Source organism: Athene noctua, chromosome 11 (genome assembly GCF_965140245.1).
Source record: "Athene noctua chromosome 11, bAthNoc1.hap1.1, whole genome shotgun sequence".
Lineage (NCBI taxonomy): Eukaryota > Metazoa > Chordata > Aves > Strigiformes > Strigidae > Athene > Athene noctua.
Window position 1 is genome coordinate 13,868,895 of NC_134047.1, and position 23,858 is coordinate 13,892,752.

Genomic DNA, 23,858 nt, shown 5'->3' on the forward strand with positions numbered 1-23,858 from the left:
AAGATATGAGCCACCCTGTACAACCCAGGAGGTCTCACCAAGAGATGCATCTATCAAGGAAGAGACAGAAATGTTGAGTGAGAACAAGACCAGTCTGCGATGGTCAAGGCAAGGACTGTAAAAACCACCTTCCCTGCGCTTTATTTACTACCAGAGCTGGGACTGTCCCTGTATTCTGGCACTTTCATCCCCTTTTGGACACTTGCTAATAAATAAGACCTACTCAGGCCCAGACTCAGCAAAGGAAAGAAGGTTTCTCTCTGTCACTAAACCAACACTATTCCCCCAAGCTCTTCTGTTCAGGCAGTTTGGGAATACAGATTTAGTGTGCACTGACAGCACTGATGCTGCAGAAATCAATACATGTCCTGACACTGATCTTCTGGTGATGAAGGAATCTCTCCAAACATCACTTCAGGAGCAGAAAGAGGGCTGTGAAATATGCTAATTGGCCCATCTCCTTGTTGAGCTGCTGATATTTCCACCAAGGTTACAGCAGCTGAAAAGTGTGCACTATCTTCTAATCGCCCACTTGAAAAGGAGAAAACCCTGTTGCCACATAACAACAAACACAGACAGGAGAAACTGCCAGCAAGGATGTGCTGGGGATGCAGCACAAAGCGGTGGCACCTTCAGCCAGCACCACCCCTGATGATGAGCAGCTAACACCCCAAAGAAGCCCTTGTACACCGAGGCTGACCACAGAAAGAAAACATATAAATAATAAAATATATGTATATATTGCTAAATCAAACATTCAGAAATACAGAAGTTTCCCTAAACACTTTTCATGGGCTACAAATAAACACCGAACCAGCGGTGGAGAGGGATGCGTGCCCATTAAAGTCATGTGCCTCCTTCCCATCACCCAAGCATGAGGCACTGGGACTAGTTCCTTGGTCATTCAGTTGTGTGGAAGGAGATCCTGGCATCCATATGGTCATCCATAATAATTTGTGCAGTGCTTCAGGTGAGGCTTGTTTGAGATTTTAAACATGCAAGAAGCTGCTGCAGATACATCCCTGCAACAAGGGGAGTTCAAAACTTGATTGGGTTATTATTTAATCTAATAAATTGAGTTCATCTCCGAAGAGGAGCTCTCAGCAGCATGCTGGCATCTCTGATGACTGACAGTTAAAAAAACAAAAGAGTTAGCCCCATCCCCTGGGAGCAGCTACTGAAGCAAACTGCCCTCACTCCCCCCTGCGCTGCTCTGTCACAGCATTGCTCTCGGCTTGTCAAGCCACTCATTTCTTATTTCCAGAGCGAGCACCTTTCAAAGCATGAGGAAGCACTTAAAAACAGCAACTGCAGGAGGGATACATTTTTAATAAACAAGGCAGAACCGGATAGGAGTTTGCTTCTCAGCAGCTCCCCTCCAGTCCCACCACTATACTGCCTTTCCTTAATTTCATTTGGTTTAAAGTTGCACAGAGAAAATGAGGAGGTGGAGGCGATAAATCATCTCAAAAGCCTAGTCAAAGCAGGAGCAATTGCAATGTTGGGAAAGGAAACAAAAGGGAGGGCTGCACTCTCCAGGGCCGGGCAGAGACATCTCAATGAGCATCTGAGACACAGCCACGGACCAAGCAGCTGTGGGCAGAAGCCTGGGGAGCCAACTTATTTTCAACGGGAAAAGGCTTCCCTCCTCCCTCTGCAAACCAGAAACCCCCTCCTTGTCAGGATGGCTCCACCTCTGCTACTCTCTGATTTTTGATTGAAGCTCACTCTGATTTCCCTAAACATATTTATCCCTCCTTGGCCATCCCCAGGGTGATGTGAAGTGCAACTTCTTCTCTGCTTCATGTGTGGCTGTAAAGCCCCATCTACTACCACACAGACATTTTTCAGTCTCCTTATTGTGCCCCAGAATTGCAGTCCTCTGGCAGCAAAGCCACACAAAGCAACAATTGCCCTACAACTCCATACATCAGCTCCAACATACATCCAGTGATGTAAAGTGACCAGAAAGATGGACCTTTGTGATCTCCTGAAATTCTAGCTGCCCCAGGGACCCATAGGGATGGGTGCTGACAGAAGCACAGAGCTGATGGGAGCCCCGGGCACTGTATGGTGTGGCAGGACACAGGAAGGAGCTGAGACACTGAGTAAAATGGGCATGTGAAATAATTTAAATAACCCGGGGGTCTCCATCACCCTGCCAGCAACTGTGGGCTTGCAGAGAGCAGCTCAGCTGTACCCCTTTGGGCTCGAGAGCTGATGAAGCCGCTCTCCCACCACCCACCAAGACAGGGTGAGTGCCCAGGCACGTACTGTTTGTCTTGAGCCTGGCAGGTTCACTGTTCCGGCTGCCGGCCTGGTTTATGGCCTTGACGAGGAAGATGTAGCGGGTGCCACTCTGGAGCCCATGGACGGTGTAGTGGTTCTGCTTGATGTTGGGGACAATCATCCAGCTGTCCATGGAGTTGTAGAGACCTGCGGTACAGGAGATTTAGGGAAAGATTTATTCACAGGAAAGGACAGAACACAAAGACCATGTGGTGCGAACGCAGAGCTCACCGACCACTCATCCCTCAGGCTGATTTACTGCCTGCCTAGGAGTTAAGAGCACCTGTAGGAAAAGTTCCATTGATGATAAACCCCAGCAACTCAAAGAGCCTTTTTTATTATTACATGAAGTCAGTGACTGGTGAGGCAAAGCCAGGGGTGGGGCACTGGCATCTCAAGATGCCACCGTGGGAAGTGACAGGGAAAGGGTGCAGAGGAAGAGGAATTAAACCAGTGGTACCTTCCAGCCAGGGCAGATGGCACAGGCAACTGCCAGTGCCTAGGTGCCCACCATCATCCTCTGTCCTTTCTTTGCTCCTGCAGGACAGCCTCCCTGCTGCTCTGGGAACTGCAATATGCAGTGCTGGCAGCAGGAAGGGACACGTTTACACCCTAATCCTTCTCCTGCACAGCGCTCAGTGCTTCTGGGTGGGAAGCAATAATCCATGTCCAAGGGACGCTGATGCTTCAGCTCCCTGTGTAGACTGGTCTGCAAAGTGGTTCAAAGAAAATTACAGCTCCCAGTGAAGGGATCAAGGTCCGGATGGTTGGAAAACATTCAGAAGCCTCAACTCTTTCTGGAAATGGAAAGGAATTAAGAGCCCAAAGACCTTGGAGGCGCTAAGACTTAATGCTGCAGTGTTTGTGCTGCCAGAGCTGCAGGGCCAAGCACGTACAGAAAATGCAGTGTTGTATCTAAGGTGGGATAGCATAGTGCTCCAGGAAAGGAGAAAAGCCCTACATGGTGCCACAGATGCTGTTACTGCCACTGGCACAGCGGGTGAGAATAACCTGCAGACTGCACAAGTACCTTGAGCAGCCAGCGCTGGGGGAAAACAATGCTGCGGGTTTCAGGAGCAACCTCCAGCACGGGCACCAATGGGCTGGGGGCAGTGAGTGCCCAGGACCACCCGCTGTAGCACACAGCAGCTCTGGGCTAGCTATCGCAACACGGGACTCTTGCTTTAAACCCAAAGAAGAATAAGGAGGAAGCTCAGAAGCAGCAGCTGGGAGGTTTCTCAGATCCAGCGGGTCTGGAGGCGAAGGGCAAGATGATACATGAGGAGCGGGTTGTGAATTAAGGGTGACTGGAGGAGGAGTTTTAGCCTCCTATCACCATCATACGTGTGCACGGCTGGAAGGCAAGAGCCTGGAAAACACTCCACACCTTCTCTTTTAAGGCTTACATTGGGGTGTTCATTTATCTCCGATGGCTTGCTCAGCCGGAGGACAAGGGAAGGTTGCAGTTATTGTCAGCCTGGATTTGGTTTAAAATATAGGTGGAAATGGCCTAGGGGAGCAGAGCAGTGTTATTTGAAGTAGAAAATAAAACAGATGTGATACCAGTTGCATCCTACACGCAGAGCTGCTTTCATCGGAGCACACAGCTTTCAGCCAAGACTAGTAGGTGTTATCTCCCTGCGGACAAGGACCAGCTTTGGATCCTTCATCAGAAAGGACAAGGTGGTTGAGATACAACAGTCCAGGAATGATCTGGCTTCCCAAGCAGGTTTCTTTCCCAAAACAACCAAGAAGGGGTTGGCCTTGAAGACTGGGGGCTTCTATCCTTGCCAAAGCTTAAAAAAAATCCTTTTTATTGCAGCTTTCATCATCTATAAAAATGTCTGACTCCAGCCAAGCTCTTGGCTTTAAAGAGCATGAAGGGGATGGTTTCCACAGGCCAACTGTGTGCTCTTTGAGAAAGTATTTCCTTTCATGGGAAGCCTCCTTGCGCTCCAGCTAGGTGAGCCCTAGCACACTATTTCCAGTGTCTCTTCATGCATGAGTTCAGCCAGGACTCAAACACTCTCATCACCCAGACTTGACTGTGTTATTTCAAGTAACAATATATTATTCATTTTCTCCTCTGAGATGTTAGCTGATGTTTTCTTTACTCCTTTTATGAAGAGCTACCAAAGTCGGCCCAGGAAGGCACTCCTGACGTGTGCTCCTCTGGGCTTTCTTCCAGAGCTGCCCCTGCTGTTCATCACCCCTGTGGTTTCCATAGCCCCCACCTTCCTAACCCCTGTGTCAAACGCACACAGCCCCCCAAAGTGGGTAGGTGACTAATTCCCAAGCCCCTCAATGGATCAGAGTCCAAGCCACGTGCTCCAAGTGGTGTACAGGCAGAGGTGGGAGCCAGACCCTTCCCAGAGGGGTGCCAGCACAGCCCCAGCATAAGGGCACAAGTTGCAGTGGAGAAAATCTGTTTAGATAAGGAAAAATTTCATCTAGCTGAGGGTGGGGAAGCTCTAGAGCAGGACCCTGAAAGCTGGGGATTCTCCGTCCTCGGAGATGGTCAGTGCTCAAGAAGCAAGACCTGAGCAATATGAGCGAGCTCTAAGTCAGCCCAGCTTATGACAAGTTGGTGCAGAGACCTTCAGGTCTCCCTCCCCAGCTGAACAATTCAGTGATACCAGCATGGGCCATGTTTGTTCCTCAGTTGGCAGGTGCAGGAGAGATGGAGAGTGGTGGCCATCTAAGAACAGAGTCAGAGAGGTTGCTGAGCTCTCCCAGGCTTTCAGAGAAGAATAAACCACTGGAGACAACATGTTGTGGCTGGTGGAGCAGAGGAAATCTGAGCAGGCAAATCTAGCTGCTGTAGCGCTAGGTACCCACAGCTAACCTCTGGCTGAGAGGAAATAAATCATCTTGTTTTTCAAAATGAGGGCAAAGGCTGGGGATACAAGTTTAATCAGCTTTGAAAGCTGAAAGCAGTAACTTTCTCTGGCAGCTTCCTGCATATTTTGAAGTGCACTTAACAGCCTTCCTGTGCCACGACACTGTGCTTCCAGAACCTATGTCTTCCTGACCAGTGAGATAAACTGACATCAGCCAAAAAAGTTCACTCTGAAGCATTTTGTCAGTACTTCCTACAATGGTAAGTGCTACTAAGGAAAACCAGGAATAAAACTTTCTTGCACGAGCCATGTTGTGGGGATGCTGTGCTCTTCCAAAGCACTACTTCAGGACGGACAAGCTGGAAGTGCTATTTTTGTTCTCCCATTACAACATCCATATTTTTTTCTCATTTGAAACAAGCAATTTCCCTGGACTCTCTCCTATAACATAGTCCACATTTTGTCCAGAAGGCAACCCCCCTCTAATTTTAAAAAAAAGGCAGTGTTATGAGAAATCGTAACATGTAGGTATTTCTGATACCTCAAGGACTCACCAGGCACCGAAAGGAACAAACCAGCTGTTTGCTGAGACTGGCAAACAGTCCTTGGCGTAATGGCTGAAGTGCTCTTCTCCTCCCTCTGCACCTCTGTGGAAACCCGAAGAACCCCCTTTCCTGTGAGGACAATCAAGCCAGCTTTTTCTTTTTTTCAAATAAACCTTCTTGACAACAAACAAGATGGAAGACGAAATGACTCCTGCAGATGTGACGAATCTGTCGTTGGTGGGGTCACATTTTCCAGCCCTGGCTTTTTCAACCTGCAGTTTACTAGCTCTCCCTAATGATAAGCCACAGTGCTAGAAAGCTCAGAGTCTGAGTTTCTCTTGATCAATTTAGATGCAGGGGGAGGAAATTAGATAGACATCCCTAAAAGGCACATTCCTTTTGTTTTAATCCCCAGGTAATTTCTGGCTCATTTTATCTTCAAGCCTTCAGCTGATTTGGGATGTCTGATGAACTCTGCCTGGCTAATATTAGAGCAAAACTCCAGCCCTGCTGTCAGATGTGGCGGTTTGAAGGGGTAGGTACAACCACCTGAAGCCTCAGCAGGGCTGCAGGCAAAACCTGCCCCAGGCAGCCCAGCTTTGCTGGGCCCAATATTGTTTTGCATCCTCAGACCACGTTTGGCACTGGATGGCACAGTGCTTCGAGGGGCTGGCAGGAATTCTCCTGGGCACAAACCCCTCAACTAATGGTGATGCTGATGAGCAGTGGTACACCAGAGCCCCTGCACACGGCCAGGATGCCCTTGGAGGACAACTCTGGTTTTTAAGGTCCTGATATTTGGAAGAGTGGCAGGAGGTTGCTGGCAGAAAACAATGCTTTGCCAGAGCTGTTCTACCTCCCCGCAATTTGCAACAGGTCTCTCCCACCACCTCCTTTTCCCTTTGCCGCTTCTGCTTCCTCACTGCATTCACTGCTTCTGTTTTCCATCACACTCAGGCAGCAGGACCAGGGGCAGAGTGCATCCCTTCAAAGTCATCATAATGACAAGCTCACTTTCTCCTGCTCGCCCTGGTTGAACACACACGACGCCTCTGAGTGTGCCTTGCAAAAACCAGACACCCATTGCATGGATGTCTCTGGATCCCATTACCTCCCTCTCCAAACAGTGAAGCTTGCTGTTAAATGCACTGTTAAAATATCTGTAATATTAAAAACCCCAGAACTACCATAGTCTTCATCAAATAACAAATAGCCAGGAGGAAGCTCTGCATCTAAGAGGTTGCTCTCTTGACCTTGTGGCAAGCCTGAGGGCAGGTTCAGCCCTATGAAACTGTCCTGGTGCACTGGAAGATATCATAGCATGGAAAATACACTGAGCATCACACAGTCCATAAAGCCCAAGCTCTCCCAGAGGAGCTGGATGCTGCAGCCTGAGCCGCAGGTTCCTTGCTGTCTGACCACAGTGCTGCCTAAGTGATTAGGTACCACCACAGACCCATCAGCGAGAGCCCTCCTCGGGCCTCAAATCCCATTCCTGTCAAGCAAATTTGTGGCGGTGTGGAAAAATTAGGTATGGCAGTTACTTTCAGGAAGAATTACCTGGAGACATGCCTCAATATTGTTATGGAGGGTATATAAATCACATTTAATTATCAGCCCACAGAGCAGCCGGTGCTGCCCTGCCTGTACGATCCCAGGGTGTGGTGTGAGATGTGCAGATCTGGTAGCTGTGGGACAGATGAGACCCTCTTATGCACCAAACACTTCACCAAGCTGGAGGTGGCAGACACCAAGTGCAGGGCAAAACAATTCAGTTATGGACCCCCAGCTTGGGAGGGTCCTCCATTATGTTGATTACAGCCCTAAGCAGTGTCCTCGGAGGATTCTTTGTTGCAGTTTTCTCCCCTAATTCCCAGCCTTTAAACTGCTGATTCTCCCAGAGAAGCTTTTTCTTCCTGAAGTGAACCCAAACTGAGCTAGCACACAGTGACTTACTGATGAAGTTAGCTTGGCCGGTGAAGATGGTGTACTGCAGCTCGTAGGAGCTGACGCTGAACTCGTCCTCTGAGATCCAGTGGACAGTGATCGTGTCGTGGGAGGCTGTGCAAAGCTCCTCTCGGACAGATGGCGGGTTCGGCGCTGCGGGAGAGCATAGATAACATACTTTGGTAAGTTTGTGCTTTCTTTCCATATACCTAGGGCTTTTTTGCTCCCTTAAGGATAAAGATGGGCTCGTGCAGGGAGCAGAGTCTCTCAACACTGTCTCATTTTATCTGTCATTGTGTTTCTCACTTAACTTTTTAGTGCAATAAAAAATATCCAGGGGCCAGTGTGTTTTCAGGTGTGCCAAAACGATGGGGTTTTGCTGCTACCTCCATCAGATCTAACACTCCCACCCTGAAACAAGCTGAGAAGCCACTTCAAAATCTACCTATTTCTTGGCACTGGTTGCGCTTAAGTATTTTGTCCCATAGCTATTCCAGACACATGTTTGTTGTTAATCTTTCACTGCAAGATGATCTGCTTCATGATGAAGAAAATCGGATTTGGGTGAGTAACAATGCCCTCACTTCTCTGGAGCTTTCATCCCTCCCTCTGATTTTCCAGCACACAGCTTGGTCCAGCAGCAGTTGGTTGTGGCAGGGCTGCTCCCAGACACTCTGCATCACCCCGGACAAGGGCAGGAGCAGCAATTAGCCTCTGCTAAAGGCAGCACCAAGAGGCCCAGCAAGGTCTTTGCCCAGAGCAGTTCATAACTTATCACCAACAGACCCACAAAAAGGGCAGTAAAAGGAAATGCTAAAGCATTACAGTGCATTAGAAGTACAATAATTTGTTAATTCACTGTTCCCTCCCTGTAATCTGCCCAGCCGGATCCTTATGGGCATCAGCCTCCTCCCCAGGTCATGGAGGCCATCATTTTTGATGTGCTTTGTGAACTTTTCCACTTGCACTCCAGGAGAGGCAGAGTACAACACGAGGACACGGACACATCACTCTCCTGGTGACAGCACAGCCTCTGCTCTCCCGCAGCTGACCAGGCACTTCTTATTGGTGAGGACGAGTAGCAACCTAGTTTGCTTTGAAATACACCTGCCAGCCCTTGGTGGGGCACAGGGGAGGATGGTTGCAGGGAAGATGAGGGGCACAGGCAGTGGGGAGAACAGCTGCACACTCACCGGTTAGATAATCCAGCCCCTCCAGCAGCTTCTTTTCTCTGGAAAAATCTAAAGCAAAGTTTTCAAAGGCATCGTTAAAATTGATATCTGGTATCAGAACTTGAGAGGATGCAGTTGCCATGGCGACCCTGAAAGAAAAGAAGAGACCATCAATACGCATCAGGGTGCATGCTGCTCCCGACACCCAGCAGCGGCGAGGTGGGGGATTGAAAGGGTGTGAGCAGCCTTGTGGTGACATTACATGCCATCGGGAAAATGGCTTGCACCTACTGACCACTGCTTCTGCCCCAGGAGGGTGGCCCAGCCTTGGGACAGGTCCCCAAAGAGGTGGGGGGGGGCTCCATCCTTGGGGGGTCCCAGCGCCGACTACCCTCTGAGTTCCCTTTGGATTGGCATTTCCACCACTTTTCCCCCAAGGGAATGATGTTTGCTCCCACAGTTCAGCTTTGTTAGGACCTGCCACGCAACTCCTGTCCTGCAAGGGACAGGAACCAGTGACACCCCTGACTGTGGTGTTTATTTGAGAGCAGCACACTGAAAGTCTGCAGTGAGGAGGATGGGGCATCCCTGGGCAGAGAGCTGCAACCAGCAACATCCCACTGGTGTCCTGAGCGACGCGTGCCAGCCCACCTCTCGGCCACGTTCCTGGCTGTCTGCAGGAACCGTGCGTGGTCGTTCTCCTTCAGGATGTGCTCTGCCTGGTTGATGAGGACCGTCGAGCGCTCAAGACACTGCCGGCAGTTAGCAACCTGCTGGGCAAGCTTCCGCAGCTTCATCACCTGCGAGAGGAGCAGAGGGAAGCAAAGGTGCTCAGGAGCCAGAACGTACATTGCAAAGCCCAGAAGAAACATCCTAAGCCAGGGGCTGCAAGGAGCAGTGAAACAGCACAGAAATGTCCCCAAAGGCTCTGGGAAGGGAGAGCAGCAATGCACTTTCCATATTTTGCTTGCAGATGGGAAAGCCCCAGGGAAAAGCCTCCACACTGCTCTAAGGGTCCCACACATGATCAAAGCAGGAGAGAGATGCATCGTCTCTCCACTCCTTCCCTGCAAACGGAATGTCATGCCCCCTGTGCTGGCTCTTGGTAGATTTGGCTGGGAGATGAACGCTCCTACAAAGCAATTCAGCACAGGGAAAGGAAACCTCATGCTGGCTCAGCCCCAGCAGAGCTGCTGGAAAACATCGTATTTGTAGCCACAAATCGTTTTGCAATTAAAGGTGAGATGCTGCAGTAAGACGAGACAGGAGAGTTACCCACAACACAGGGAAGCAGGAGCTGAAAAGCCAGCCCAGGCACCAGTTTATACCCCAAAATAGGGCACGTGGCTCAAATGGGCTCTGTTCTGTCCACACCAGTGTCCCACGAGCCCCATCCAGCCTGTGCTTGCGTCCAGGGGTCAGGGCTCTGCCACGTCCAGTGGAAGCTCAGAACTGGCCCAGCCACTGTTCAAAAGGGGACGTGAAGTGACTCCAGGGAAAAGCACCTCTGACACTTTCCCTGCAAAGCTCTGTGTAAGGTATTTACTGATGGCTTAAGACAGCACTGAACAAGCCATTAAGGAATAAACAAAGAGAAGAGGTTTGATGGCACCTCTTCTCTCTTCTGCAAAGTATCAGTGCTCAGCAGCAGTGAGGGGAGCAAAGAAATCAGAAGAAATGTTATTTCTTAGGCAAAATCTCCATGTCTCAGGGCAACACTGTGCAGGAGCACAAGGGAAAGCCCCTTTGAACCTCCCACCTCCTCCATGCAGCCAGGGTGAAACTAAAGGAAAGGCAGGCACAAGCCCCTGGTCACCCCTGAAGCTGCTCGTGGACTGCCATAGTCGTATTTCCATAGGGCCTACTGAATTAAGGCCTATGGCTCTGTCAACAAAATAATTACAAGATGTAACCCCCTTCTTTTCCTCCTGTCTCTGTATGAACACACACACACTCCCATACAGCCACTCCTGGTGACAACTTCACGTCAGACTGCACCCAGGTAAAATTCAGTCACCCTGGGGCTCAGTGCCTGCAGCATCCCTTCATCTCCCAAAGAGCACGGATGGCACTGGGTGGGGGTGAAGGGCTGGAAATCCAGAAGCGATGGGGGCTTGTCAGAGACCAAACAGCTTCATGCTGTAAATGGGAAAACTCAAATGTGAGCTAGTTCAGAGGGAAAAGAGAGGTTACATAGGAGCCAACACAGATTTTTGGGGTAGTTCTCCTATTTAAGCTGGAAGCACAGGGGAGCTCTGGAAAGCCTGGAGCTGGAGGTGGCTGAGGTCAACACTATGTGTTTAAAACCTGCTGTACCACTGCTCTGGCTATCTGACACTTTGCTCATGCCAGGGACAATATTTGGATTTGGGAGGAGCAGTCCTGGGTCCTACACCGGCACCAATAAAGACACAGAAGGAGGAAATCAGCACAGTGGGAACTGCATTGGCAGCCAAGCTGGAAGTAATTCTGTATCTGGAAAGGCATCCTGAGACGGGCAATGAGGCACTTGCTAATGAAATATAAATTCCCACTGCCCTGCTGCTGTGTGCATCTGCAGCGAAGGACCCCGCAGACACCTAGGGGAGAGGAAAGCAAATTTCAGCAGATGGAACTGGGCTGGGATACCTAAACCAGCAGATTCTGAAAGGATAAATCTCACTTCAGACCTCTGTCCTGTGCTCTGCAGCCGCATCCCACATGAGGCTCTTCTGAACCACACTGCACAAATGTATCTTAAAATGAAACAAGTGGTCCTCCAGGAGCACGCCTGTGGCACCAACCACAGAAACACCATGTCCTCTCACTTATTTAGCAGGCACTTGCAACCAAGCATCATGCTGGTCTCATCCAGTGAGAATGCAATGGCAGAGATTTAGCCGTGTCTTCTCTGCTGCATACGACCGCGGACCACTCTCCCAGCCCACCTCCAAAGGGAGCAGCCAGGTCATGTGCTGCTAGTTCACACGCCTTCACATTATTTCCTTGTTTTCTTTCTTTAACGAAGGAGTGGAGTATTTGCAAGCCTCGCGAAGCTGTCATGACAGTGGCTCCTGGAGCACCTCGTGTGGCAGCTCCTTGCTCCCCACTGCTGCCCTGCAGCACGCTGTCAATCCACACACGCATTCCCCCCCCTCCATCTGGAGTTTGAAAATCCATCGGGAAGCAAAAAGCAGGAGCTCCCGGAGGTGACGGGAGGCTGCTTGAGCTGCTCTTTCGAGGTGTCAGCACTGTCAGTGCACGTACAATTAAGTAGTGTGCTAATCCCTGGGCTGACAGCAGGGCCCTGCTCCCCTTGCACAGCAGTGCGTGTCCTGCTGCAGCCCCTGGCACCTCTGCAGGAGATAAAAATGAACAAGACCAAGAGTGAAAAGCGAGCAGATGAGCTCTGAGCACCTCGAGCCAAGAAAAACCCATGACTGCATTCTCCCCAAACACCTAAGGGTTTCCATTGCACCCCGCACCGTGGCTGGATGCCAGCTGATGGAGTCCTGCATGACCCACACAGCACCCACCTGGCTGCACCCACTCCAGTGCCAGCCATGGAGCAGCACACCAGGATGCAGCAGGAGGGGACCTTGGGGTGAATTACCAACAAGGTGAGGACACTTGGGCATCCTTCAGCCAATGCCATGAGCTGTGCAAAGGCACCCAGGGTGAGGCATCCCTTGGGAAGCTTTGCCAGCACAGGTGAGGATATCATCCATCAGAGGTGAGGATGTTCTTGGTACCTGCCTGCTCTACCCATTTGGCAAAAACACGTACCAGACCCTGGCACCCATCCCGTGAGATTTACTGTCCCCCAGCCAGCCTCATGCTGGCTCCACAAAAGCAGCAAGGAAGCTCAGGTTAAACGTGGGAGGTGACAATGTGTGGCCAGGCTGCTGTCACCTGTCAGCAGAGGCAGCAGAGCTGTTAGGTGACAAAGGTACAAGGGAACCCTGCACATTCTCCCTCTTCCTTCTCCCAGGCTTTTGGAGGATATTAGCTCCCAGCACCACATCTCTGCAGCATGATGCTGGGATGCAGCATCTCCCTACACCCACTGTGGCATCCACAAAGATCCCGGATGGGGCTGACCATGGCCACAGGTTCTGAACCATGCGCCCAGAGGCAGCTGGACAATGGGAGCAGGCAGAGGAGAGGGGGAGAGAGAAGGAGGCAGCAGAGCATGTCACCAGTTTAATCACTCCACTCTCCCCGCAGAGGCTGGCCAGCTCCAAGGTGCACAGCCACGTACAGGCGTAGGGCTGGCATGCTGGTGGCCAGGAGCAGAACTAGACAAAGCAGGTAGTGTTTGTTACACTGCATGACAGTTGGATTTCTTATCAGAACCAGACATGTGGCCTGATCTCACCGCAGCAAGAAGCCACAGGCTCTGACTCGCTGTTGACTTAGCGCTCGCATATAGTTTGAATTACAGCAATAGCTGATAACGTTGTGAATTCAAAAACACTCCCGGCAGGGCCCTGCAAGCTGCCACACACCCAAAGCTCCTGGAGTTGTCCTGTGAAACCTGTTCTCGTACCCTGCAGCCCTGGCAGCATCCCCCCACAACTCCCACGGGGCTTGAGGTTGTGTGAAAACACGGAATCACAGACAGGTTTGGGTTGGGAGGGACCTTTGAAGACCGTCTAGTCCAGTCCTCCTGCCACTGGGAGGATATGTTTCACTAGAAGTTGCTCAAAGCTCCATCCAACCTGACCTAGAACACTGCCAGGGAGGGGGTATCCACATCTTCTCTGGACAATCTGTTCCCGTGTCTCACCACCCTCATCATAAAGGATTTCTTCTTTATGTACAACCTATCCCTACCCTCATTCAGTTTAAAACCATTGTCCTTTGTTCTGTCGCTACAAGCCTTGGTAAAAAGTACCTCTCCATCTTTCCTAGGAGCCCCCTTTATATATTGAAAGGCAGCAATAAGATCTCCCCGGAGCCTTCTCTTCTCCAGGCTGAACAACCCCAACTCTCAGCCCTTCTTCCTAGCAGAGGGGCTCAGCCCTCGGACCATTCCTGTGGCCTCCTCAGGACCCGCTCCAACAGGTCCATGTCCTCCTGTGCTGGGGACCCCAGAGCTGGACGCAGTGCTCCGGGGGGTCTCACCAGAGCAGGGTACAGGGGGAGAAACCCCTACCTTGACCTGCTGGTGATGCTGCTGGTGATGGACCCAGGACATGGCTGGCTTTCTGGGCTGCGAGCACACGTGGCCAACTGATGTCCAGTTTTCCATCCACCAGCATCCCCAAGTCCTTCTTTGCAGGGCTGCTCTCAATCCCTTCATCCTCCAGCCTGTACTGATACTGCGGGTTGCCCCAAACCTTGCACTTGGCCTTGCTGAACTTCATGAGGCCCACATGGGCCCAGTCCTCCAGCCTGCCCAGGTCTCCTCCCTCCAGCATAGCTCTGAGGTCTCCCGGCCACAGACAACAGAGGGGAATTCAGTTTTGTTTAAGCCTCTCCCAGTTCCACTGGTCCTTTATTTGACAGTGGGGGTGCTAAGAGCCCCAGTTTTCCTCTGTGTGAGCTGCTGAGCGTTTGCAGTCGCTGCTGCTGGACTCTTCTGTAATTAAGGCCGGCAGCCTGCTGAGCCTACAGGGCAGGTGGCTCAGGGTACATAATTTTTGAGATAAACCCAAAGCCCACAGTCTTAGTGGTGGGACCAAATATCTAACCTCTCCCTTGAGGCAGCAGAGCTGGCACCTGACTGTACCACCTTCAAAGGGCCAAGGAAGCTGGGTGGTGCTTTCCCCTACTGATACGCAATAAGCAGAAATCACCCCTAAACCCAAACTCTCCTGGGCCTCTTCCCAGCAAGCTAGGGCTGAAAATGTGACTGCCTTGCCCCTCAGCAAGCTGCCCTGCCGCACTTCCCACCTCCAAGGAGAGCACCCCATGGAGACCCATCCTGTCCCCACACCAGTGTCTGGGGAGGTCTGGGGGAAGCCATGCAAAGAGCAGGGGTTGGCTGGCTTACAAAATAACATATGGATGAACAAAGACAGCAATACAGCATCTAAACGATAGCATGGATCAGTCCATAGCCATTGCCATTTGCTTCTCGTGTCATTCTCACTTCCCGGTGCACCAGCAAACTTATTAGTGAGCAAGAAGGTGTTGGCTTGGACGAATGACATCCAGACAACTGGGTTAGACAAGTGGCACAGACCCAGGACAGAAAGTGCAACAAGGGACAGACATGTCCACCCAGAGCCCTGCAGTCTGGGGGGATCCCCTCAGGCTGGTCAGGAGCTCTGCAATCCCCGTGCCCCAGCACCAAGACTAGAGGATGGGGAGGGCTGCCACCCCACGGAGCATCCTGGGGCATGGTGTAGGGGAGAGAGGGCAGGGAGCAGCAAGCTGTGCCCTGGCAGCATGTAGTGGGGAGAAGCATGGGCTCATCTTTGCTAGCAGCGGGTGGGCACAGCTCAAGATGTCTATTTGCACAAGGAAGCAATTCTCCTGCTGGGGCCTAATGGGCCAATGGATGGTTCATTTTATGACCAGAATTGTCAGAAAAAAAATTATTAAAAGGAGAATTAAAAAGAGAAAAACGATTACTTTTGTTTTGAGGGAGGACTTGGTGTAGCTGTCAGCCTCAGGCAGGGAGAGGCAGGAGAGCCCCTGACCTTGCCACGATCACTCCCAAGAGCTGCTGGCGTGTCCGGACCCAGCTCTCTTCAGCCACAACCCTGCAATGACCACGGCCTGCAGCATCAATCCCAGGCAAAGCCTCTGATGTGGCTAAGGGAGAAGGAACTGCAGATGTCCTGGCCTGAGGCCAGCTGTGCTGGGCTGTGACACCAGCACCTGCAGTGCCCCAAGCAGGTGACACGGCTGCTGGCATCCACCGGCCAGATCCATGCCATGGCGGAGTGCTCTTCAGGGTAGCCCAGCTACCTGCTTCCCTCCCGCTCCTCCTCTCACATACTCCTGATGATTTTCACTGCCTCCTGGGTCCTTCCCAAGTACCCCCACCGCCTCGGTGCCATGTTCACCATGGGGTGCTGCCCAGCCTCATGGGCAGTGGTACCCAAGCCCCAGCAGAGCACAAACCTGAGCCCTGCAAGGTGTGAGCCCAGCTTGGAGCTGCACTGGGCTCCTCAGTATCTAATCTCTCATGGGTTTCCAAAGTCATGTATGTAACGCATCCAGGAAGAGCCCTTTTTTAGGATTACTGGAATAAAAGATACCTAAAGGCTGGGCCTGGCTTCCTTACATCAAAAGTGCATTGTCCAGGAGCATGGCAGGCATCATCCTCCACACACCCTCACATGGCATCCCTTGCTCTCACCCACAACCAAGCACAAACCTCAGGCTGCTGCTCTGGTCCTTACATCTCTCTTGCTGCCTTGTGGAGGCAGAGGAGCTCCATCTCACAGCTACCAAAGCAGCGCTGGGACGGAGCAGCCAATTCCTCCCAGAACCGCACTCTGGCTGGAGACAAACCGCTGTCTGGGCATTTTTGCATCCATAAACTTTCCTTCTCAGGCGCAAGGCTGCCACTCTTTCCAACACAGTGCGCCACTGTGATCAGGCTGCTCCATGCATCCGCTGGGCCATTTGTCAGGAAAAACAGCCCAGAACAAATGGAAAACCAAGTGGCATCAGCAGGAAAGCAGTATTTTTCACTCCACAGTCGGAGTGCTTCAAACCAGCCACAGTCTCTGGCATATCCTCCTTTCTTTTGTGTTTGGAGCTTTTTAAACATTCCAATGTTTGCGGCTGGGGTTCCTCGGAAAGGCTGCTTCCTGTTCACACTTGGAAATTGTTGCTCAGAGGTGTCGAAAGCAATGGAGGAAACCTGCCCAGCCTTCCCACAGCCAGTGCTGGCAGCACAGGGGGCTACAGAAGGGCACTGCAGTGCTGCAAACCCACATGTTTCCATCTCCAGCCTGATTTCACCACCAAAGAAGCTTATTCCAGTTTCCAGGTAACTCTGGAAACCAAACCCAGCCTCCTCCCCAGTAGTCCCAGTACTGTCCCCACATCCATCTTCCACTGGTTTTGGTGCTGATTTTGTAGCTATGTAGGCACAAGGTTGCTGCTCCTACCCTGGCAATTTATAAGCAGATGAGCATTGCTTCTGCTGATGGTTTTGGGCACTAATCAGGGCCTCTCTCCTTTACCCAGCTGCCAATTTGTAGGAAAATAACATCTTTGAGCCTTCCAGATCCCTGCCAAGTACGACTGAAACTGGACAACACGGTCAAAAGATGTTAGGGGGAGAGGGTGGGAAGTGAGAGGCAGACAGACAGATGGACCAGCAGAAGGCACCGTTACATAAAATATGTTCCCTGAAATGGCTGGGATAAAAGCAGGCATTTCAAAGCTTCCACTCCTGCCGAGGGTGTCCGAGAGTCACACTGGCTGGCTCTCTTGCATATACACACAGTGCAATCCACTCCCAAACCTTTGCCTGCAAAAAAGTCTGTATCTGGGGCGATGCTCCTCTCTGGCTTAGCTATCAGCACTGTGATGGATGCAGAGCCGGACCTAATGCATGTTCAAGCTCAGTCAGAAAGGCAAAGGGCTTGTGCACGCACACTGTAAACTCCTGTGGGCACCGCTCAGAGCTACAGCCAATCCCTCCAGCCTTTCCCCATCACACGGAAAACACCGGGAAAAGCCAGAACACCTGGAACTGATAGAGGAAGGGTCCAAACACCCACCTAAAGAAAAGGGTGAGAAACCAGCTCACCTGTGGCTGTGCTGCAATGCAGAGTGTGTAGCCTCCCCTTTATCTGCAGTGCAGGGCTCAGATGGCCCTTCAATAATAATTCTACATTATTACATTAGCACTGCAGTGTTAGAAAAGCCCTGAGGAAGCTGTCTGGACTGATCCAAGCAAATGCACCAATGTGTCATGCTAATCAACAAGCCTTCCCTCCTCCAGCCATGTCAAGCACATGCCTTTTCCTCAGTGGAAGAGCCCTAGGGACAGCAGCAGCGAGGGACACTGGACTTGCACACAGTTTGGAGTATCAGGAAGATGAAGCTGTTTGCACCGACGGCTGCCCAAAGCAATTCCTTCACGGGCAAGGCAACACACACCACTAGTAGCTTCTCTGCACGTGGCTTGGACATCTCAGCATCTTGGTCTGCAGAACTGCTGGGCTGCTCCCAGAGAGGAAAGGCAGACCCTGCAGCAGCCACCCCCGGGGTACAGAGGGGGACTCGAACTGCAGACACACAAGCTGGCCCTCCTTACCTTTGTCTCCTTGATCTTGACAGCAATGACCTGCTTGCGCTGGCGGATGATCTCCATGAGCTCGTCACACTCCTCCATCAGCTTGGCCTCATGCATGGCCGTGTTCACCTGGCCAGGAACAGCAAAAGCACACGCCATTAGCAGGGAGACACTTGGCCCTGAGCCCGGCAGCCCCACAGCTCTACCAGCTCAGACTGGGAGAGATACAACATATATCCTCCATGCTGGGCCCCGGCTCTGCCCTGCAACACAGACAGGAGCGGGCTGGCTCATCCACATCCATTGCCTCTCCAGCTGGAGGAAGGGAAAAGGCCCGAGAAGGGTGTGAAGCCCTCCTTTCTGGGTGTCCAAGGTTGGGTAGGGCCATGCTGGGTGGCTTGTGGGGCACACACCCCTCCATAGGTACTGTCCCCTCCCTGAGAGCTGGGGCACAGGCTGCGGGAAGGTGGCAGCCTAGGAGCAGTGAGCCCTCGCTGCTGCACTGTCTGATTCAGCCCTGACAGGGTGCTGCACCCCACAGTCATGGCTGCACAGCTCTCCAACAAAGCTTGGCTACCACTGCACAGCGCTGCACACAGAGCAGGGATGCTCAGGGATCTCTCCACCTCCCTTCCTGCGCAAGCTATTTGTTTTGGGTTGCTCTGCACAGCCACAGCTGCACTGTTTGGGCTGCTCTCAGCACTCCTGAGTGACCCCCATCCTGCCCTCGGCTATGGGGCAGCTGGAGGTTATCCTGCCCTAGCTGTCCTGCTTCGAGTTGAGCAGCACAGACTTCTTGCAAAAGCACCAAGCTTTGCTGGCCTCTCATCCTGAGCAAAACTCACAGCTCACTCATGCACCTACACCGAGGCAGTGCCCGTGTGCTAGTTGGAGCAAGAAGAGGCCTAAAATTGAAAGACAGCATCCTTCTTAGAAGAGCAAGGGTGGCCATGACTTCAAAGCATCCGCAAAAGCAAGACCGAAAGCAACCACTTGGCACAGGTAGAGGGAGGGAGCACAGGCAGAGCCGTGGGGGGCTGCATGGCTGCAAAGGGCACATTGGGAAATGCCATGTGGGGTCTTAATGGAAGGGCTGAACCAGCTCAGGGCAGCAACAACTGTGGGCAAGGTGGGCTGGTGTAGCCACCCCCTCTCTGCTCTGGCCGCTCACTGTGCCGGGCTGTAACCCCAAGCTCCACAGCATAGTTCAGGGCCCTGAGAAGGAAAAGTCTTCCCCCTCCCGGTGCCATAGGATGTTCTTCGCAGGGCTCCAGCACCTCCTCGGAGGTGGCTTTCAGCCCACAGAGCAGGGAAGCTGGTCAGCTGCTGGGCACACCACACCGGTGCTGCCAACCTGGCAGGCAGGGTCTGGCAGGGCGAGTGGCTTCCCTGGGCTCCATGGATGCCTCCATTACCCTAATTTTCAGCCACAGAACAGTGCTTACAGTGCCTGGTGGTCACCGAGCGCTCCTCAGGCCCCATCTCTTTGCGCAAAGCCTTTTACAAATAGCCATCTTCCTCCTAAAAAAATTAAAAACAACCAGATGCTGCTGGCAGCACCTGCTGCTCTAAAAAGCCCCATTTCTTCATAATGCAAAGATTTGGCAGGATGCATGCTCAGACCGTAATAAATCTTTAAGCTTTCTCCAGCTCAAGGCAAATTTCTTACTGCGCTTGCAGTTCACTTCCTAAACTGGGGCACCATCCCCTCATGGATTTTGCTCTGGGCTCACGATGAGGGGAGCCTGGTTATGCTCAAACCCATATCCTCCTCCTTACACCATCCCCTTATAACCACAGCTCCCAGTGCGGGACACGCAGCTTCAGCTGGCCCAGCCCACAGCAGAGTAACAGAGTGAGCATCAAACGGCACTTTCATGATCACGGCCATCTTCCAGGCTGCTGCTGATGTTCCTCCCTCCCTAACCTCATTCCTAGTATTTATGGTTCAGTGGTAAAGAAATACAACCCACTACACAGCACAACCAGTTCTCCCTCCCACCCTACCCTCCAGAACTGTTGCACCAAGAGGAGGGACTTGAGCCAGGAGATGAGGAGACCTCATGTAGACCTGGACACCTGAGTCAGTCCTGGTGGAGGGCTGAAAATGACACGATCAGACTGGCCAGAGCTTCCCAAAGTCACCTTCAGGTCTGACCAGCTATTACAAACCACCTTGGACACAATCTGGCCTCTTCGAGACCAGGTCTGGTGTCTTCATGACCTCTGTCATGTGGACAGTTGGCCAAGATGGACGATGAAACATGACCATGGGGAGATCACATACGGTCTCCCTCTCCAGTTGACCAGGAAGATACCCATCAGCCAGGCAGGACGTTGCCAGGGGGCTGGATGGCTCTCAATGTGCTTTTGGGGAAAGCAGCAAGGAGCCACTTGAGCTCCTTGGTCATGAGGGGATGGATGCTGCAAACAGGGGAGACCAGCACGTGTGGCTCCTCCATTTAGTCTGGATCCTTGAGTGACCAATTCTGAAGCTTTGCATTGGAAGATGCTCCTCAAGATGGCCTTCTCATCTTTGGAGAAGGCACCAGTAAACCCCCATCACCTCGGGCTACAGCGCCATGTTTCCTGGCTGAGACAATGGTGGGGGTAGCAAGAGAACGCAGCAGGACACGGTGACAGACTTGTCCTGTAAGACTTCAAAGAGCAGAGAAGCCCAGGTAGTAGATGCATTGATGACTTCCTTTTTCATAGATCTCCCAAGACATCATTCCTTCAGCACAGACATCACTGCTGCAGGTGCAGAAACTATCAGTGCCCAGCCAGGCTCCTGCTACACAGGTGCCAGGTGTGTGCCAGGAGCACTGGGTGGAATACTGGTGACCTTGGGGAGCAAGAGCCCTCCCCAAGGTGGTCAGGAGCCGAGACGTTGAAGGATTTGTCCAAACTGCAGCTCCTCCAGGTAAACCTAAGATGGTGCTGCTGGAAGGGTGGAGCATGTGCCCTTCGGAGGGATGGGATGATTAGGATGCAGGAGGTGGGGGGTCAGCAAGCTGGGACCATGGGGTCTCCCACCCTGCCCTCGAACGAGCAGAGGTGAGCATGGTGTCAGCCCCAGGAGGCAGTATCTATTTTCTACAAAAAAAGCTGCATGTGTCTTGCTTAATTCAGGATAATTAATCCCTGATGGACCCCCTTTTCAGGCTTCAAATACACAGTTTTTAAAATTTTATTTTAAAGTTGAAAGGAAGGCATGCAAAAAGTGCAGTGAAAGCACAGGCAGAAGTTTCAGTCATCTGTCTCCAGGAAAGACCAGTATCCTTGGGGGGATGGACAGGAAAGGGGGGATACACTTTATAGAAGGGGAACTGAGCCCTAACACTTAAATTAAACCATGTACTAGAGGACATAAATAGACTCTCAAGGCTATGTGAAAGAGTGGAGAAGCCTGAAGGCAACCCAGAGTTAAACACATTTGATACAAGATCTTTTTTTAAACTTGGCCAGCAGATTATGCAACACTGAAGTGGGAGACAGCTGATGGTCTGCAAAGATAACTCCACTGAGAAAAAACAGCAGATAATCTTCCAAATCTGCCTCAAGGTAGAAGAGCAGGGAAATCAGACCCAGGGTTTGGAGCCTGCAGCAATCTGTGCTGGTGGCAGCAAAGGTGACAATGCTGTCTTGCAGCCCAGGCCATCATAGAGGATGCTGGCAGCACAGTCGCCCCTCGAGTGCTGACAGAGATGGCCATCACTCGAATTTCCCAGGAACACAAAATCAGGGCTGTCTGCAAGTGTTTGCAGCCCCACTGCTTGCTACTGCTGGCAGGAGGGAGCCCTGGGTGCCAGGACTGCAAAAACAACAGCAGGAGGAGAATGGGGGGGGTTGTCCTTCAGCAAGTACCATGCCCCCTCCTCCAGCCTGGCATGCCAAGCAGAAATCCTGGGCTTCTGGTTAAATTAATACTAAATCTGAAAACCCACCCAGGGCAAGAAATCTGCAGCTCTACCAGCATTCATACTGTGGGAGACTGAAGGCAGATGAAGCCACAGAGGCCACGGCAGTCCCTTTCCCCAGCTGCCTTCTGTCCAAAAAGGAGCGTTTTCAAGGAGAGGGTCCCGCCCCCAAAGTGCCAACAGAGCATGGAGGTGTGATTTCAGACCAATACAGCTCTGCTGGCAAAAGCCCTGGCTCAGGCACATCTAGATACTGGCCAAACCACTTTCTATTAGGATGAACCAGTTCCCAGGTAAATGCTGCATTTAGGGGTGAAGACTCAGCAGGTGCTACAATTGTAGGAAAGCTGGGTGTGGGGGAGAGTTTTTATATATAAGAAGTGGGGGGAAAAATACTTGACCCTTCTAATGTGTGTGGAGAAATGTGCTAAGAACAATACAGCCCTACAATAAAAAGCAAAGGGTAAAACTCAAACCTGGAAAGAGCTCACGTTGCAGCTCGTGGAGGGATGAGGAACATCATCTCAGCTTGAGGCGTGATGCACGGATAGACAAACCTCCTCCTCCACACCCAGGCAGCAGGAACCCAGCCCTGAGATGAAGCAGAGGACCCTATCCCACCCCCACAGCACTGTCACCCCCAAAACCACCAACAGGTTTTTGACTATGGAGCAAGGTACCCATGCCCCACAAGACATGCACCAGTTTGCACCAAGGCCAGTGCTGGGGCTGCCATGGCACAGAGGGCCACCATCCCACTGTGCCAGTGCGGCTGCACGGGCAGCATCCCCTGCTGCCCTCCCTGAAGGGGACATCGGGGTGGGTACCATCCCTGCTACCCACACTGGTATTTTACATTCAGCTTCTTTGCAGGGTAGTTACCTGCTCTCTTTGGTCTATGTTTCAACTACTGCCACAGGATTTGGTCCCTGCACCCTCTCCCAGCAGCAGCCTCCCATGTGCCATGAAGGAGGGAGCCACTCCTTGCAATGCCAACGGGCAGCGCAGGCTCAGTGGCTTGGGGACACCTGCAACCTCAGGGTGCTGGTGGCAGAGTTTCCTGGACGTAATGTGGGATTTACACTGAACATGACTTGATCAGCAAAGTATGTTGGGATTGCACGTATCTGTCTATATGCAGTGTCCCACGAATAGCTCAAAAGCAAAATCCCCTGCTTTCAGACTTACAGGGAAGCACAGAGGGGCAGAGATATTTTCTACTTCACACTTTAATGCGCTCTCTGAAAAGTTGCCTCTGAAGGGCAAGACTGCATATTTAGTAAGGCTGAGAAATGTATTTCAACTGTTATTTTAAGCAGAATGACTGACAAAACTGAAAACTCCTAAACTATGTAGCAAACGACAGCCTAGAGGCCTGAAACTTCCAGAATCAGAAAGAAATAGCAAATAGTTTTCAATTCATCACAGGTCAGTTCATTACAATGCTGGAGCTGGATTCAGAGGAGGAGGAGGTTTGGAAGGACATCCAGATGCATCCCTGCCCCATCCCTGGTGGGATCTTGGAGTCAAAGTGTGACCTGTAAGAGCAGTGAGTGCTGGTGACTGTCACCGGGGCTCTGCAAGGACGCTCTGGCTCCCTCTCTGCCTGCAAGACATCCATTTGCTATCTATTTTACCATAGTCACTCCAAATCCACTTAGACTTGGGGGAAGAGGCAGCCCAGGGAGAGATACCTCCAACAAAAGCCACTCCTACTGCAGAGCCAAAAACCTTTCTCCCTACCACAGCAGAAAGAGAAGCAGGACAATGCGAGCAACTAGGGAGCACTGGTGCAACCACACATGTGAAGGCCAGCAGTGCTGCAAAACCCAGTGTGATTTTTCTGCTCCTTATCTCAGCATGGAAAATCAGAGCGTGTCTCAGCTCCTTCCTCCTCGCACACTGAGCTGCATCCGACAGTGGCTTGCAGATGCTGGCAGCACACACGGCACTGC

The 23,858-nt window shown here is 51.7% G+C and overlaps 1 protein-coding gene across 2 annotated transcripts in view; it reads right to left on the reverse strand.

The window, feature by feature from the left end:
- MID2 (midline 2) overlaps positions 1–23,858 on the reverse strand; it is a 117,392-nt gene that overhangs the window by 12,839 nt on the left and 80,695 nt on the right. For both annotated transcript variants that reach the window (XM_074915261.1, XM_074915262.1), the window contains exons 4-8: positions 18,005–18,112; positions 9,445–9,593; positions 8,815–8,942; positions 7,631–7,774; positions 2,275–2,436 (exon numbers count right to left, since the gene is read on the reverse strand). In XM_074915261.1, coding sequence (XP_074771362.1) covers positions 2,275–2,436; positions 7,631–7,774; positions 8,815–8,942; positions 9,445–9,593; positions 18,005–18,112 — 691 coding nt within the window. The remainder of the gene's footprint in view (positions 1–2,274; positions 2,437–7,630; positions 7,775–8,814; positions 8,943–9,444; positions 9,594–18,004; positions 18,113–23,858) is intronic.